The 16,849-nt window shown below is 51.8% G+C and overlaps 1 protein-coding gene across 1 annotated transcript; it reads left to right on the top strand.

Annotated features, from left to right (window-relative positions):
- Positions 1–1,007: 1,007 nt before the first annotated feature.
- LOC116489476 (extracellular tyrosine-protein kinase PKDCC-like) lies at positions 1,008–10,802 on the top strand. Its single transcript, XM_032187883.1, has 8 exons — positions 1,008–1,168; positions 3,141–3,528; positions 3,609–3,731; positions 5,710–5,981; positions 6,747–6,826; positions 6,927–7,031; positions 8,468–8,644; positions 9,921–10,802. The coding sequence occupies exons 1-8, from the start codon at positions 1,008–1,010 to the stop codon at positions 10,022–10,024; spliced, it is 1,410 nt and encodes a 469-aa protein (XP_032043774.1). The 3' UTR covers positions 10,025–10,802.
- Positions 10,803–16,849: the final 6,047 nt, after the last annotated feature.

The raw sequence follows: 16,849 nt of genomic DNA, 5'->3' as shown, positions 1-16,849 counted from the left end.
TGCAGAGGTGCTGCAGTGCTCTCTGCTTCATCCAGCACCCTCAGCCAGGAGGTGATCCCTCGTCCTCCAAAAACACAGTGAGGGCATGTTCAGGAAAGCTGCCCCCGGGGGCCTGGTATGCAAGCCGGGTGCTCGCACAGGTTCTGCCAAGCTTCAGAAGTACAACAGGAAAGAAGGACAGCAAGTGAGGCTGAGCCCTGCAGGCAGGACCCTGCCCTCCAGCAGCTCCCCTCGCTTGCAGGCTCCCCCAGATGCACACCTGCAGGCAGACAGGGGCTCCGTGGAGCCAGGCAGGAGCTCAGCCAGCAGTCAAGGTAAAAAGCTGCCCCCAAAATGAGGGTACCGACAGCAATGCTAATTCCCAAGGGTTTCTTACAGGTGCCTGAACCTTCCTCCTATTATAAAGGATGGCTGCTGCAGGTTTCTTTGATCCCCTCCCAAACCTGTAAACTCTTTGCCTACCTCTTCTGGATCGACGCCCGGGACTTTTATGTGTGCGAGGACTTTCCCTTAGGATTTCTCCCCAGCTTTTTATCCTAACCCAAGAGCTTGATCTTATCCCTTTTAAACCACTGTGGTAAAATAAGAGGAGAAACAGGGAAAAAGCTGCTGCCTAGAGTCTCTTGGGATGGGAGGGAACTGGATAGGGGAGGCACCCAAAGGAGCCTTTGTCTTCCAGGGGAAGGCAATGCCTTCAGAGCTGGCGTGGCACGGGGTCTGGAGCACAGCAGGCTCGCAGTTCTGCTCCTACACCTCACGTACAGACCCACACACATTTCCAGGGAGGAGCACAGCTCGTGTCAGTGCCAGGAGGGAAGCGGGGAAAATAACCACGATCCTGCACGTCAGGAACATCATCCCAGCCCCTGCAGGAAACCCGCAGGAGCTCAGCTCGGGATTCAATGCCAGTCCTTGCAATTACGCCAGAGCCTCGTGTTTTCTGGGCAACGGATGGCCTGATCTATCTGTAGCCTCTGGGGGAACGAATGCAGATAAGAAAGCATATGATGTTGCCCTTTATTGCTGGAGACAGGTATGCGGAGTACGAATCGGGATATTTTGTTGCCCTTCAGGCTCATTTAGCCAGCCACAGCCAGCTCCTGGTTGCCTCCTTTACCACAGCAGCTTCGGAGTGCTGTGCTCGCTGTGTACAGCACGTTCAGTCTCTGTGAGTCCCCGCGATCCTGCCAGCATCTCAGTAGGGTCATTTGAACGCTTCTCCGTCTTGCTGCCCATGCTGCTCTGGGCTGCACTGCAGGGCACCTGATGACATTACTTGTAATTAAGCATTAGCTGTCTGTCTTGTGGTAGTGTTTGGAGGCCACCAGGTGACACTGAGGCCGAATGGGGGCCCTGGGCTCCGTTTTACTGCCTGCGACCTGTTTTGTGCCATAGATTCACAGCCCCTCAGCTGCAGTTATTGTGAACTCAGAAAGCTGAAGATAAAATGACATAAAGAGGTCAAAACTAAGAGGCTCAGGAAGCTTCCTATAATGCATAAGCCTTCTCACATAAGCCCTCTATATGAAATGTTTTTCTGACAAGTCACAGCTAGTTGTCATCCGCTGCGGTAAGCAGCTCTAGAACCCTCCCTGGTGGGAGCTTGTTTGCTACGTTTGGGACTTTCTTGTTCCCTCTCAGGGCCAAAGACACGTGAGCTCTGCTCTGAGTTCCTCTGACAGCTTTGCACCCTCAGAGCAAACCATCCTTTGGTCCTCCTGCTTCACCAGGCACAGGTCCCCGGGGCTCCTGGGTGAGACAGCGCTGGGCAGCAGGACACCCTAGGGCCAGATGGCTGGCACTCTGTCCCCTTCCCTTGCCACAACCCTAAGGTGACATCTATGTAACAGAAAAGGGCACAGCACCTTCCCCTGGCACTGAGGCTGACTGGCACAGAAGCACTGAGTCTATCCAGATCTCTTATCCTTCAAAATATGGTCATCATGTGCAAAATGTGGTCATCATGTGTGTACAGCCTGCTATGGATGCTCCCTGGCACAGGCGTTGCAGGCGCCAGCTCTGTCGGGGGACGCTGCCTTTTGTGCTGCTCTCTGTAAGAAGCCTCGAACAACAGAGCCTTGGCAGGAGCCCTTAAGTGCTACTATAAAGCAAGTAAATAATCAATCATTATTACTTTTACGTATCCGTGAGCCTTCTCTAATAGGTCCTGATACTATTACGGTGCTGAGGACATGCTGAAATTAAATAATACCGCATTCAGCTGGCATCTATTCCCTTGGAAACACAGGTAAAAATGCATTTAAGAGCTCTCCAGTGACAATGAATATTCATTAATACAACACAGATGTACGCTTGATTTGAAAATAAGGACACTAATTAAAGAGCTATTAAGGTTAAAGAGCAACAAAGGAAATTCAGCTACTGGAAGGCCTGTTCTGGGATCGGGCTGTGACCCATCCATGTGGGGACGGGCACAGGATGGAGATTTGGGGCATTATTTTACTGAGTTTTGTAGCCTGAGCAAGTGGTGTGTATGAGGAGGGCTCTGCCTGCCCTCCCCAGGCTCTTTAATGTGTCAAATTCCTGCTGAATTCGGAGCACGGTCTCCACTCCATTGCTGTGTTCTCCTTGCTCCAGTAAGGGACAGGCACCACATCCCGTCCCGTCCCGTCCCGTCCCGTCCCATTCCTCTTCTTCCCCACAAGCTCAGCACCTCGGCAGCGCTTCTTCTTCTTTATACGTGTGTCACAAATCGCAGCGCTGAGCTGGCCGTGTGCCACCACTGCCCCTCTCCCTCACAGCCCACCCCTCAGGGCGCTGAGGAGCGGCAGCGGTCACCAGCAGCCCGCGGGGGCTCCCCTCAGCCCGCAGCGGTGCCGCTCCCCGCCCCACCCCGACCCCTTTCACCCCACAACCACCCCCTCTCCACTCTTCCCTTTCCCCTCTCCCCACCCCAGGGCCGTTCCCCTCGGCAGGTGCCTGCGGCCGCCTCCGCCCCAGCCCTTCCCTTCCCTCCCCATCCCCGTCCCCGTCCCGCCCCTCAGCAGCGCTCGCCTCAGCGAGGCGGCGGGCGGCGGGCGCCCGGCCCCGCTCCTCATGGCGGCGGCGGGCGGGACGCGGCGGGGCGCCCTGCTGGCCCTGCTGTCCCTGCTGTCCCTCCTGGCCCTGCTGGCCCTCAGGGCCGGGCACGGCGGCGAGGGGCGTGCGGGCTCCCCGCGGCTGCCTCCGGGCTTGCTGGAGGAGCTGCGGCAGCGCCAGCGGGACCTGCGGCGCCTGGCGGCGGCGGAGGGCGGCCAAGCGGAGGGCGCCGGGCTGGGCTGCGGGGACCTGAGGGGGGCGACGGGCGGCGGGGTGCTGGGCTCGGGCTTCACCAAGGTGGTGCAGCGGGCGGCGCTGCCCGGCGGCGGCGGAGCCGTGGCCCTCAAGTCGGTGCACGGCGCCGGGCGGGAGGTGCGGCAGTGCGAGCAGCGCTACGGGGAGCCCGCCGGCTGCCGCCGCCTGGCCGCCTACAAGCTGCTGAAGGAGGTGGCGCTGCTGCAGCGCCTCAGGCACCCCGGCATCGTGCAGGTACGGCGGGGAGACCCTCCCTTCTCGCCGCCCTCGCCTCTTCTCTCCTCGCCCCTCACCTCCGTCTCCCTCTCCCCCAGCTGCGCGGTCACTGCCTCGACAGCGGCGGCGATCCCGGGGCCGGAGTCACGGCCGTGCTGGAGCTGGGAGCCCCCCTGGAGATGATCCAGCTGCTGCAGACCCCCTGGGAGGAGAGGTTCAAGGTAAGGGGGCGGCTGGGTGCGTGTGAGAAGCCCGGCTGAGCGGCTGTCATGCTGGCGCTCCGTTTGCTCCGGTGGATTGGCTTGGACCTCACCCGGAGCTTTGCCATTCCCTCTCTCCAGAGCAGCGCTAAAAGAGCTTTCCACCCGCTGTTACGCCGTGTTTCTGGCTTTCCCCCCACGCCGTGCCACTCCACGGAGCCGCTTTCCCAGCCAGACCCCTCGGCAGAGCCCCCGTCGCTCAGGGAAGCCGTGCTACGTGTCTGTGGGTTTTGGCACGCTGTGTCACAGCAGCGAGCTGAGCAGCCCGTCCCACCCTGTGCGTGTGTGAGATGCTCTTAGCCCCTCAGGTATCGCTGTGATACCAACACCGCTAGATTGCTTTCCTCGCGCTGCGGGTGATAGGGTCGCTGCGGGTGGTAGGGTCGCATCCCGTCACTGAGACCTGCCTTGTCCCCCAGGCGCTGCACAGGGACTCCTAAGCTCCCCGGCAGCACAGATGAGTTGTGACACGGCGCTTGCTTTGCTGATGGCTTGTGTTACAGTTTGCCTCCAGGTCTCTGTCGGGGACTACTCTCTCACTACTACTTGTTAGCTTCCCGGGAGGAAAGAGCATCAGGTAGAAGTGTGGGTACCTTAACATCAATAAGAAATACTTTGGGCAAAATAAAGAGGCAATAAGACTCAAAATATAAAATCCCTGCTTGCTTGTGGTCCACAATGTTGAGAAGGAGCCGTCCAAGCCAGAGGGGGAGTGTGGCATTCACACTTGCTGAGCTGCGGGACGTGAAGCTGAGTTTCATAGGATTGCTTCACTAACCGAGTTCAAGTAGCATCAGAGCTCCCAGAGTTGTTTCTCTAGACCTCTGCAGCTCCAACTTTGGCTTACAAACCATTTTGTACTGGCTGCTTCTTAGCTTTCTCAGCACCACGTTTCCTCAAATGCGCCAGTCTCCTGTGGAGCTAGAAACCCTCGGTACTGGATTAGCCGGTGGTGAGGTTTGGTGAGGTGACATTAGGACTTTAATAACCTTTGGAGTGATGGAGTGATGAAGACACTAAAACCAAATGTAGACTGGCAGTGTCTAGTCCTGTTTCCTAATTAGGGCGTCTGAAAGGATGGGATTTCCCCTCTAACGAGCCACATCAGATACCAGCGATTCTGTGAATGGTTCCAAGCACACAAACCCTTGTGCCTGCAGAGATTGCTATCTGAGGCAGTGAGAGGTGGTGTGGGGCTGCCTGGCACACCTAGCTGATGATACAGTTAATCTGATGCTAGGGCTCCGATACGGAACGAAAAATGCTGAAAAATGCTGCAGCTACTTAACCAAACTGCTGGTTCAGTATGAACGCGCTTTTCTAGCTCTGGTTTGTCCAACAATTGTTCGCCAAGCTTTATGCTGGATCAGGTATTGTATGAGCTTTCCCTGCTGCCAGAAAGTTGACATAAAGGCAAAAAGCTGGCAATAAATGTATTGCATGCTTTGGCTAATTCTTCAGAAGCATGATTGTGTGCCCAAATTCATGCTGCTGAGCAATGCAGCAACGCATGAATCTGGTATTAATGACCATGGAGCCTCAGTCTGTATGGAGCAGCATGGGGGAAGGGAGGGGAACATACTAATTCTATGCCAGAGTGGGAAAAAAACCTTCTGATTTCAGCTCACAAATCAATACAGCTCCTGAAACATGAAGGCTGCTATTGTTTTCCTCACAGCTTTCTCCTCTAGTTCCTCTAACTGCAAATGGCTCTTTTTGCATATACACGTTTTTAAAAAATGCTGCTAAAGTACTTACCACAGTCAAATCCCATGGCAATGTTGATAATAAATTTTGTAGCATACATATAATTACCTTTTAAGTACTATATGCCTTGTTGCCTTTAATTTCATTGAATGCCCTCTCCTTTGTTCTACTTCCAATTTAATAGCTGTTTTTCATCTGTTTTTCCCATGCATATTCATCTTCTCTTTCTCAGATTTGCCTGGGCCTTGTGAAACTGCTGTTTTACTTGGCACATTCCCCCCTGGGTTCAATAGTCCTCTTGGACTTCCAGCCAAGGCAGTTTGTTATGGTGGATGGAAACCTAAAAGTGACAGACATGGATGATGCCAGCACCGAGGAGCTGTCGTGCAAGGAGGACAATGACTGCACACTCGACTTCCCTGCGAAAAGCTTCCCTCTCAAGTGCTCTTCAGCCGGGAAGTGCGAAGGAATAAACGAGAAGAAGAATCTTTTCAATGCATATCGGTATGTGCAGTTAGATGGGGGAAAAGCGGGGGGTTTGAGCTCCGTCAGTGCCACGTGGCCTCTGCTGTCTCGCGCTTCTTCACTGCACGCCTCCCCCTCAGCTCTGCCAAAGGGTAGTTAAGGAGCGCTTTGAAGCAAGTTTATTTTCCTTATAAGGCAGGAAAATAGTTGTGTTGTTTGGGGAGGATGCAGGCATCTTGCTGCTGCTGCTGCTCCCTTTCCCTGGCGCCCCCTAGAAACTTGCCCCAGAGGTTGCACCTGGGAATTTATTGTTTGCCAAACCAGAAAACCTTGACATCTGGGGCTACGTGCACTGGGAGTGGTGACAGTGCAGGCTATCTGCCACAGCACACCAGCTTTGACCCACTGCTGTTGCGAACAGGCTAGGTAACGTTTACCTTGCGCTCGGGGTCTCTCTACAAAACTGTAGGCAGCAGTGGCATGGCACTAACTCAGGGAACGGGCAGCGGCCGAGAGCCACAGCACATCCTAACAGCCTCTGGCTCTTCAGATCTTGGCTTTATTTGAGCCTGGGCAAGTGGCTTCGTGCAGTGCTTGGCTGCACGCTGTGCTGTAAGGACTGGGCCTTCAGAGCAACTCACAAGAATGGTCTGAGAGATGCCAACAAAGTGTTCAAACATTACTTAGTAACCAGAGCAGACTTACTGGTTGCCTATGGATAATCAAGTCACAGGACAACATAGATAACTTAATCATGAAGGAAGTTAAGCTGCTGTTTTCTAATCAGTCTGTGGGATTTTGCAGGTATTTTTTCACCTATCTTCTGCCACACTCTGCACCACCAGCTTTGCAGCCCTTTTTGAGTGATATTCTCAATGCAACAGGTACCAGCTAACGTTCATAAACTAAGGCTTCTCTATGAGAAGACTCCCAGTGGCATTTCGTGGAGTTACTTGTCCCTGTCATCTTTTCCTGTAAATGCAGGTGATTTACGATATGGAATAAATGAAACCGTGACAGCTTTTGAGAAGGTTTTACATCTGTACAAGTCCGGGCTTTATCTACAGAAAAGACCTCTTCTTTTAAAAGGTACGTGAATTTGAATGCTTTCCCTAACATAATTACTGAGGGAGCAAGGAACTTGGTAGCCAGTCCAATTCTGTTCTCTCATACTTTCAGGCACCGTATAGTCACTGGGAGTAGAATTAAGGACCAAAAGCATCTTTTTTTCCCCCCCCTCATTTGAGCAGTCTTTTGTCATTTCTTCTTGGGAGCTATGCATGATTGCATTGTTTTGCAAAGCAAATGCAGTGCAGACAATCTGGCATACATATGAACATGTGTTTGCGCTACTTCTAAATACCCTTCATAATGTGCATCAGCCTGTGCTGTAAGCAAATATATTTGGGATAGTTTCAGCAACGAGAACAGAGCAGTAAGCTGAGTCTCTCATGTCCCTCTGCAGGATCACCTTCTTGTACAGACTGTAGGTCAGTTTCCCAGGCTGCCAGCAAACTTCCCACTTCACTCAGTGGCTTCTATCCGATGAGCACCGTTGGTTATGGGAGCACAGAGTGGGGAGGTCGCAGCACTGGGATCAGTGTGGCAGGGGAGCTTGGTGCCCTCTAAGTTTATTTTTTTCTGAAGACCCATCCTAGCTGGTTTGTAGATAGGTAAATTAACTTTTATCAGGTGCATTCCTCTGAAAAAGACCCGTTTGGTGGTAGAGATGGGGCCAATCATTATTCCAACTGGGAGGCTTCAAAGGTCCAGTGGTTACTGCAGCTTACATGTTCCTGAGTGTTCACTTGAAGTGATGGAGAAGTGACGGTAGCTTGAGAATGGAAGTCTCTTAATGCATGGAAGAACTGGAATTTGCAGATATAAACAAAGATACCCAGTCATTTACACTGAAAGACCAGCAGCTTTAACAGCGAACACCAGAATTTTCCAGTGGTGCCTACTCATTAGCTTAGCAAGTGCCCCAGTAGCCATGTGCCAAAGTGACCACTGTCCTAGAGGTGTGGGGAAGGACTCTTAGTCCACAACAGCCATAGCATCGCCTGCTCAGGCTTGTCGAGTCTTTTGTATCCTGCTGGAACAACATCTAGCCTCCCTTTCACCCCTGGGGGTTCCCAAATCTCCCCATGTGGCTGGCAGCACGCTGCTGTTGTAGGGGCTGAGGTACAGGAGAGGTCACTGTGATGGTGGCTTCCCTGGGGCTGTGCTAGGAAGGCCGGTCTGCACAGCAGCCTCCCCTCTGCCCAGCCCCTGTTTGTTGACTCCATCCCTTCACCCTGCTCTCTGTAGGGGCTCCTCTATTGTATTTCTGGGGGAACTGCTGTCCTGTGCCCGATCACAGAACTGGGCTCCTTTCAGCTTTGCAGCTCAGCAGGTCGGTTCAATCTGTCTCCATCACTTCTCCTTTAAGAGTTCCACCAAAGTGCAGGATGCCAAATTCACTTTGTAACTAGTCTCTGAAAGTGCACCTGGAGTTTCCCTACATGCCAGCTTTCTGTTCCCAGAGTACGTCGCCCTAAAGGGCTTCCGGACGGTGGAAGCAGAAGACTACAAGTGCTGGCCCTCCTACAGCCACCTGGGCTGCCTGCTGTCTGTTCACAGCCCCGAGGAAGCCGCTGCAATTTGTAACTCCCAGTCGCAGTGTCAAAGCTTCATCCTCACCCAGCAGAGGACATGGACAGGTGAGCTCGGACAGAGGTCTGGGGACAGGGGCTTGAAGTTACCTTGCCACGTGGTGCCCCAGCGCCCTTGGCTGTGTGTAGAGGTAACACCTTCACTGTGCTGTGTGTCTGCAAATGAAAAAAGAGGGATTATATTCTCCTTCTTCAGACTCTTCCCTCGTCAGGTTTTGCACAGGACAGCTATGTGCTGTTAGACAGTTACTTACTGCACGCAGAGATGGCTTCACTTTGGTGTTAGGCTGAACAGCTCCTGCGGTACGTGTAGTTTGCAAAGAGCTGCTGGGCTGTGTGAGATGAAAGAAGCTGTGCAGAAGTGGGTGGTTGCTATTGTTATAATTAAAGGAATCATGGCTTACAAGTTGTTATCCCCTTTATCAAAACTAAATCCCCAAACCAATGGATTTCCAAAATGTCCCTGTAATTAGCTCTGATTATAGCCTTTTATAGCGACCATGTTTTTAGAATTATTATAAATTGCCTCATTTAGTTGACACTTCAATCGTGGGCTAAATTGTTACTCATAAAGTACGACACTCAATGAGTGTTTCCAGTGGTGGTGCAGAAGAATGATGTCTTGTTGGCTCACAAGGCATTTATTTTAAAAGCAACAATGCCAAAAAATGCTGCTCTTCCATGGCATCGTGTGCGATTGGCACAGGGCTAGCGGCTGACACCAGAGCACTGCCCTGGTATGAGGTAAATCTGGGGCCAGCACCAGGCTCCCGATGGGCTGTGTGAGTGCTGCCCAACGTGCCTGGCTGCCCAGCGGGGTGGACGTTTGCAGCTGTGCTTGGGGACACAGAAGGAGCTTCAGGTCCTGCTGATGGTGTGACACAAATGGCACAGGGTGGGAGACCCTGTCTGCAGTGCCTGGTCCCTGCCATCCAGCACTGTGCCTGCAGCTTGGGGATTTTTTTTCTTCCTCGTGTTCTTACAGCAAACCTCCCTACCCAACGATGACAAAAGTGTCAGGCCTCCAAAGTGCTGAGCACCTAACTTTTCTGCTGGGATTTGTGAGGGCTGGGGGAGCATGCTAGTCCTTCGTGCAGCTCCGTAAAGCAACACAGGACTTCAAAGCTTTTTGGGCTTGATGTTGCATTTCTTGTGCACACTTGTTGAGCTCAATGAGCACCTTGGAGTGCAAAACACATCTATGGCAGGGCAGAATGACTGTCTGTGGAGAAAGGGTTATGTTGCCGTGTCTTTTGGAGTAAATAGTGTGGGTCAAGGTGAATCTACCTCCTTTGTTAAACTTGTGTTTGTATTTCCTTTCCAGGGCGCCCACTCGCCTCGTTTCAGAGTAGCCCAACTGACTTAATACCGGATGCTAATGCTGTAGTCTATATTAAACGATCAGCTTCCTCAGGGAAAAGACTGTAAAGACAATGAGATCGCACAAAACGATCCTGTGAGGAACAAACCGTTGGGGAGAATTTAATCTACTGGAAAGAATGACACAATTTATTTTGCTTTGGGATGTGATCTCCCTGCCAGCTCCGATTGAGTCAAATGCTGCTGTCTCCTTGAACAAAGCTCCAATTCCTCATTGCAGAATGCTCCCTTCCCCACAGCCCCGCTAGCTTGTTTAGCTGTTCCCACACTGCTGTTCCGCATAAACGCTCTCAGTTTTAGTCAAATGTCGCCAGACTCGGCAATACCTAGCCTTGCTGCTTCAGTAACCAGCTTGGCAGCCAAGAAATAAAAATAACTGCAAGGGACCCGGCTGGAGTAAGCCAAGTTAGTTCAGTAGACTCCAAAAAACCTACAAACAACGTACCCTGGAGAACGCAGCGGCTCCTTCCACAGCTGCCAACGAGGATTTCACACCACTGCACATGTAAGGGGCCAGGCTTCAGCCACGGGGCTGAGGTTGCAGGGTTGGGATCTGTAACCAGAGGTTGATGCTGGGGGTGGTCTTCCAGGGAGGGTCTTGATTCAGTTCCTTCAGGGGCAGAGGAGGGAGGTGGTGGGGAGGCCAGCTCTGGAATCCAACGCCAGGAGGCTTGGATGCAGGACTTGTGATTTGTGTGATTTGTGATGCCAGCTCCCATGTATCAACCTTGAAGGTTTTCTCTGTTACTTTCCGTGAAAGAGCGAGACATTCAAATTATTTATGTATAAAGTGTTACTCTGTATGGCAAAGAATTACTATGTTTATTCTAAGCAAGCTGTTTTTTTCATTGCCTGTGTTTCAATGCAACCAAAAGCAAAATGCAAGTGTTCCTCACCTTCAACCTGCCCAGCATCGTTGCCCGCTCCTGAGGACGACACCTGAGTGTGATCAGCAGTGTGTGAATGTGCCCAAGCCCTTGGGATGCTGACTTTTCCTCCTAGCCCCCTGGAAAGGGCTGCTCTCAGGACACCGATTGGTGCCTGAGCTCCTGCCTGGCATCCTGCTGTGCTTTTCATGAGCTGCTCCTGGGATTCCTAGTGCAGGTGCTCACCTTTAAGCTCATTAGTACTCTATTAACCCGCAGCAATGCCATTGCATGGGGGCTTTCTCATGCAATTGCAACCCCTGCTGCTTAACACTGAGGCTCAGGGACTCTGATAGGATATCAATTAATGAGAATTGCCATTAGCACAACAAGAAGGCTCTTCGTGCTGTGATTGCCACATTGCTGCAGGCTTTGTGAAGGCAGGGCTTTGAAAATGGACGGGCACAGCCAGTTCTCTCCATTACAGTGGGTCCTGTGGAAAGGTCCTGCCAGGGGTTCTCTATTGTTTCACGTTGGCCTGGCCAAGCGGGGCTTCAGGCATCTGCTCTGGGGTTGCTTTGCGTTAGCAAGAGGTAATGAGAGTTTATTCCGTATCTCAACCTCAGGAGATACGAATCAGATGTACATTCCCCAAAGCGAGGGCAAGTGCCAGCCCAGAGCCATTTCAGCGAGGAAGAAACAGGATGGGAGTGTTCTGAGGTTGTAGTGCTTCCAGGCTGTGTTAGGAAGGTCCTCCTGGCTTCAAAATCTCTCCTGGCAAAAAGCACAGGTTCTGGGAATGCCACGAATTCCAGTCATGCAACGCTCCTTTCATCTAGCAGCTTTTTCCATGGAGGTTTGATTGTACGAATCTCTGCAAATCAGAGTCAGGTCCGGCCCGCCAGCAGATGGTGCAGGGCATGGCAGGGTGCTTCGTGTGAACCGCAGGGTCCAGCATCAGCCCCGCAGTTCTCAGAGCCTGAGGGCAGGCACAATGCCATCCTGTCCTCCAAGTTTTGAGCCCACGGTACTTAATAATAAAAAACTGTTAATGAAAAGGGAAGCTGGCTTAGAAGATGCTGCAGATCTGCTGTTAGAGGGGTGTGTGCATTTGGTGTGGGGGCATTTGGCTAGGCCTGGGGAGCCATCCTGCTGAGGCTGGACGGGGCTGGTGAGAGCTGGGTGAGGCACGGGCAGGGAAGTTGTGTTAGCACCCGCTGCATCCACAGCTCCAGCCTGATGCACAATCGAGGAAGCCCAGTCAGTGCAGAAGTGTCTCCCAGCCTGACTTTCCCCAGCTTCTTGCTGCTACCATCTGCTCAGAAACCTTTCCAGCAGCTGTGCCACTCTCAGTGCGTGTAAAATCCATCCTCCTTTAGCCCACTGCAGGCAGCCTGTGGCCCTGGAGCTCCGGGCAGCTCATGAACATCTTTTGTGCCAGCTCTGTGCAGGGCACCGAGGCTGCTCGCAGCCCTGAGGTGTGCACATGCGGCTGCTTTGTAGTGAGCTATCTCTGTGCCTCATCTCACCCAGCCAGTCTTTATTCATTCTAGCCTTTTATTAAATTATAACTGCCTCGAGCAGCTCCAGGCTTCCCGTTCCAGTGAAAATTTCAGTGAACGCCTGAAAACTCCTTCGGTAACTACGGTACGTGCAAAACTCCGACGCAAACATTTGCAGCCCTTAAAGCTTCCAGTTGCTGGAGTCAATTTGTCTCTGCTATCGCTGATCAGTATTTCAGCCACCATCGTGGGATGTGTAACAGAGGAAAGTGCTTGGAAGGAAACAGCAGGGGATCCACTGCAATGGAAACCATGTGTGGTGGAGGAATAATATTTACCTAAATGTGTCTATCATATCTTCTCAAAAGATACTGCTATTAGGAGAAAATGGACATGAAAATATTGCCTCCGTAGATGAAAGTTAGGAATATATTTTTTTTTAAAAAAAGCACATACTTTAATACTCCTAATTAATTCCATACTGCAATAGCGGAGATAAAGCCACATCCATAAAGGATAATACCATGTACTCCAAAGATGTAAACCGCAGTTTAATAAATAGCAACAGCTGCCGCATGACTCATACCAAGTGTGTTTGCACACACATTCACATGGCGGCTGCCTCCATGGTGGAGCGGAGCGGGGAGCAAGTGGGGCAGAGACAAATAAGAAAGAACAACTCCTGGTGCCTCAGCCAGGCTGTGGGTAACAACTAAAGCAATACCTGCTGCATGTGACATGTTGTGCGAGCTTCAGTGGAGTCCTAAGCAGCATTCCAACAGCTGAGGATGGTGGCATTGCCAACACTGATCGTGGGCGATAGCTGCGGGGGATGAGGGCCAAGCGCCTCTGCTTGGAGTCCAGCTCCTGGCTCTGCGTGAGGGCTTCAGGCTCATGCTCTGGGGCTGTTTGGCCTTCAGCACCCCTGGCTGGCCAACACGGAGCAAAAGTGTTGACTCACCTACTCCTTCCCCCTGGCAGACATCCCCTGCATTCATTTCATGCATGTCCCTCACAGCCGAGCCGTGTGTGGCAGGGTAGCCGCGGTGCCCTTATTTCATCTGCTCTTGGGAAGGAAATATTGTGGCAGGACACCACATCTGAAAGGTGCAGCCACAAGATCAGCCTGCTTCTCATTTGTAGCCTGCCTTCCCACTGACTGCTGATGGCTTCTAGATTAGGAAGCGTTGAACAATGCAGCAATAACCCAAAGTACACAACCGGGGTCAAACCTACGCGTTAAAAGCATGGTGCTTAGCTACACTGTGTTACTGACACCGTACATCACATCTTCCCAATCCAAGCCCACACTAGGCTGAAGAAAAGACAAGTTCCTACATTATATTACGTTTACAAGCATTTGTTCTCAAGCCTCATCAAAATCAAGGGAATTTTCTCTTGGACTTGTTGGATGAAATCCATTGCCCTGCTCACAGCACTGGAAACGTAAGATCCATCCTCAAAATGAAGTAAAGCATCAGCCACTCCCAAAGCTACAAAATAAACAACCGAATTTCCACACTCTTGTATCTGTAAGCTACGTTTCCCACATAAAGTCTTCAGCAAGCAAATTGGTTTTCTCTGCTGGGAAAAACCCTGCTGCAAATTCCCTCAGTGCTTCCGACGACAGATCAGAGGGCTCAGGCTTAGATTAAAAGCTTGATAATGAAACCTGGGGACATGAGTTAGTCATCGCATTGGGTAGCCAGAGAGGCGTTTTATGAATGTCTTGGGGACACTTGGGTGCGAAGGAAATTTTCGAAGAGCTCAGCTGGAAAATGCCAAGAAACACTTCAGATAACCGGCTGCTCTGTTCCGCTCGGCGCGGTTCCTCGCCCGTTTGGAGAGGGAGCCATGAGCTCCCACTCTTAATTAATCTTGCTCCTGTCTGTTTCTTCTGATTCTTTACATACACGAGAAACAATTCACCTTCCCTTCCAGTGAATCTAATGCCATGGTTTGCAGTTTCATGGGTTGGGTATTTCACTCATCTAGCAGAAATATTTTTACGTGCCGATGATCATTAGCACTACCTCCGAAACAAAGCTTTTGCACCAGACCCAATTCCCTCCTACTGTAGAGCAGCAAACCCCCAAGTTTTCCTGGCACCGCTAAAGACTGGTTGAAGATGCGCTCTGGAAATAAAGCACGGCCTAATCGCAGCTGGCGTTTGTTCACTTGCTGTATGGCAGCAGTGATAAAAGCCTCCTCTGAGACCCTTATAAACAGCAAAGGGTTCTTTGCTCCACCCAGGCAATTTTACAGAGAAGCTGCTTCCAGCACAGAACGACTGACTCGCCAGTGCTTTTCAAATAAAAACAAGGAAAAAAAAAAAAAAAAGAGTAGTGTTTAAGAACTACATGTCATCGAATGGTTTTTATTTAATTTTAATGGGGTTCTTCAGCTTTGAAAGAAATCGGTGATGCATAACTCCAACAGTGCTGCCCTCATCTCGCTAGGATAACACCAGCACGTAAGGACTGGTCTCCCAGCCTCACCTGCTTTGTTTTCCCACTGACAGAGGCTGTCACCCAGCGCTAACGGCAGAGCCCACAGGCCCTTGGCCAGGCGATGTGCGAGGGAGGACGGTCTGCAAAGCCTCACCGCCACTGACCCTGCAGGATGTTACCACAGCTGTCAGGGGAGCTGCCACCCATGGGCTGGGGAGATGGAGTCGACATGAGTTTGCCGTGGTGGCTGGAGGCTGGAGGCACCGTGTGGAGGCAGCTGGCCTCCCCTCCAGCTCCCACAGTAGGAATAGAAAGGATTTTTCATTTCAAGCCAGTCTAGCAAAACAGTGTCAGCCCTGCCAGCCTGTAGATGAGCTACCTTAGGAGCGGGGAGTTGTTCCCGTGCCAGGAACCAAATCAAAGTCCCACCTGCATCCTTAGAAGTGCAGCTTTACCTCGCCTGACCTCCCCATCCCGCAGAGGACCCTGGACTCGAGAGGATCGGCTTTTGCATGTTCATGCACAGGAAAAGAATAGGGAGAACAAACAAAACACTCCACCCTCTTCCACTTATTTAAGATCAGAAAGAGAGTGTAGGCTAAGCCTGGAGGACTGGATTTATGGATTCAGAAGAACCTAGTTATTAAAATGTTATGAAAGTTTTCCTCTCCTTTAAATGCATAAATATGCAGATGAAAGGAGCCATGTGATCTGGCCACTGGCCATGCTGCTGCAGGCTCAGCCTAATTATCAGCAGCCAGCTCTGCCGCTTTTTAAGTGGTGAACATGATTAAAGATGCAAAGACAATTGAAGAAAGTTAGATTGGTTCTTACAGGGCCTGCTTCTATTTTATAACCACATGGCAGCTTGGCCTTGAGACTGAATCTGTCCTTACAAGCTGAGGGAGAAAAGTTCTGCTGATCAGACGGTTTCTTTTCAACCACAAGCTCCACGTGCTCTTGAATTCATCATTTTCATAGCAAGACGTTTGCCAAGGCAAGCTGCTTTCCTTCCCCGATCTGAGAAAATCAGAGCTCAGACAGGGAGCACGGGAGGCAGGGGCAGCCCCGCCAGGTGAGAGGGGAATCGCAGCTTCAGAGGCGTGCTCTCGGTGTGCAGATCCTCCCGGCCAGAGAGGTGCTAACTTGTTGTGAAGGCAGTGTGAAAATAGGACTTCGGGAGCTTCCCCTTTCCTCTGGAACTGAGAAAATCATGGAGAAAGCCAGATGGTCTCCCGCGTTTGGGAGAGAACCGCAGTTCCGTGGGCAAAACAAAGAGCTGGGATTCCTTCCCCCAGCACTGCCATTTTTTTTTTTATTTTTTTCTCTAGCTTGGTTTCATAGCTGCTGCAGCTAAGGCAAAGCCAAGTAATCTGGCAGCATCCGCCCTTTTGTGATCTGTATTCACAGGGGGATGGAGCCAGGCGCTGCCGGGTGACAGACCTGTCAAGTCTCACGCATCGAGTGTGAATCTCACCCAGCTGGGTGCTGGCCTCGTGCCTCCTGCAGCGCGGCTCTGTCCTGTGCCTCCCCAGGGCCTCTGCCCTGCCCCGGGGCTCCGTGCTGAACCATGCACGGGGGGGGTAAGAAGTGGCAGCTTTCTGAGCATCCTGGACTGTTGTTTCATGGCTTTCCTGAAAGATTTGGCTGGTTTTTAGCTCCACCACAGCGCACAGCAGAGCTGCCCCATGTGGGAGTGAGTCTGTGTCTATGCACAGCCCCAGCCTGCTCCGGGACCAGCTGGAGGCACCCGAGATGTGTGCACCCCTGGGACACAGCAGTTTCACTCCACCTTGACCCTGCTGGTGCCCACACATGGCAGAGAGATGCCCAGGCACCGGTCAGCACTACCTTCAGGAGGTCACCCCTTAAGCTGTCCAGATATGATCTGGAAGGAGCCATCCATTTAAGAAATCCCCTCGAACAGGATCTGTTGCCCTCCAGACACAGCCTAGGACATGCCGTGTCTCAGCATGACCCTGACACCATGCAAATGTGCTGGGAGATTGAGGTCCTATCAGCCAGGGTCCCGTCCTGGTGGGTGGCCACCACAGA

This window comes from Aythya fuligula, chromosome 5 (genome assembly GCF_009819795.1).
Source record: "Aythya fuligula isolate bAytFul2 chromosome 5, bAytFul2.pri, whole genome shotgun sequence".
Taxonomy (NCBI): Eukaryota; Metazoa; Chordata; class Aves; order Anseriformes; family Anatidae; genus Aythya; species Aythya fuligula.
The sequence above is the reverse complement of the archived record's forward strand: the minus strand, read 5'-3'. Positions and strand labels throughout refer to the sequence as shown.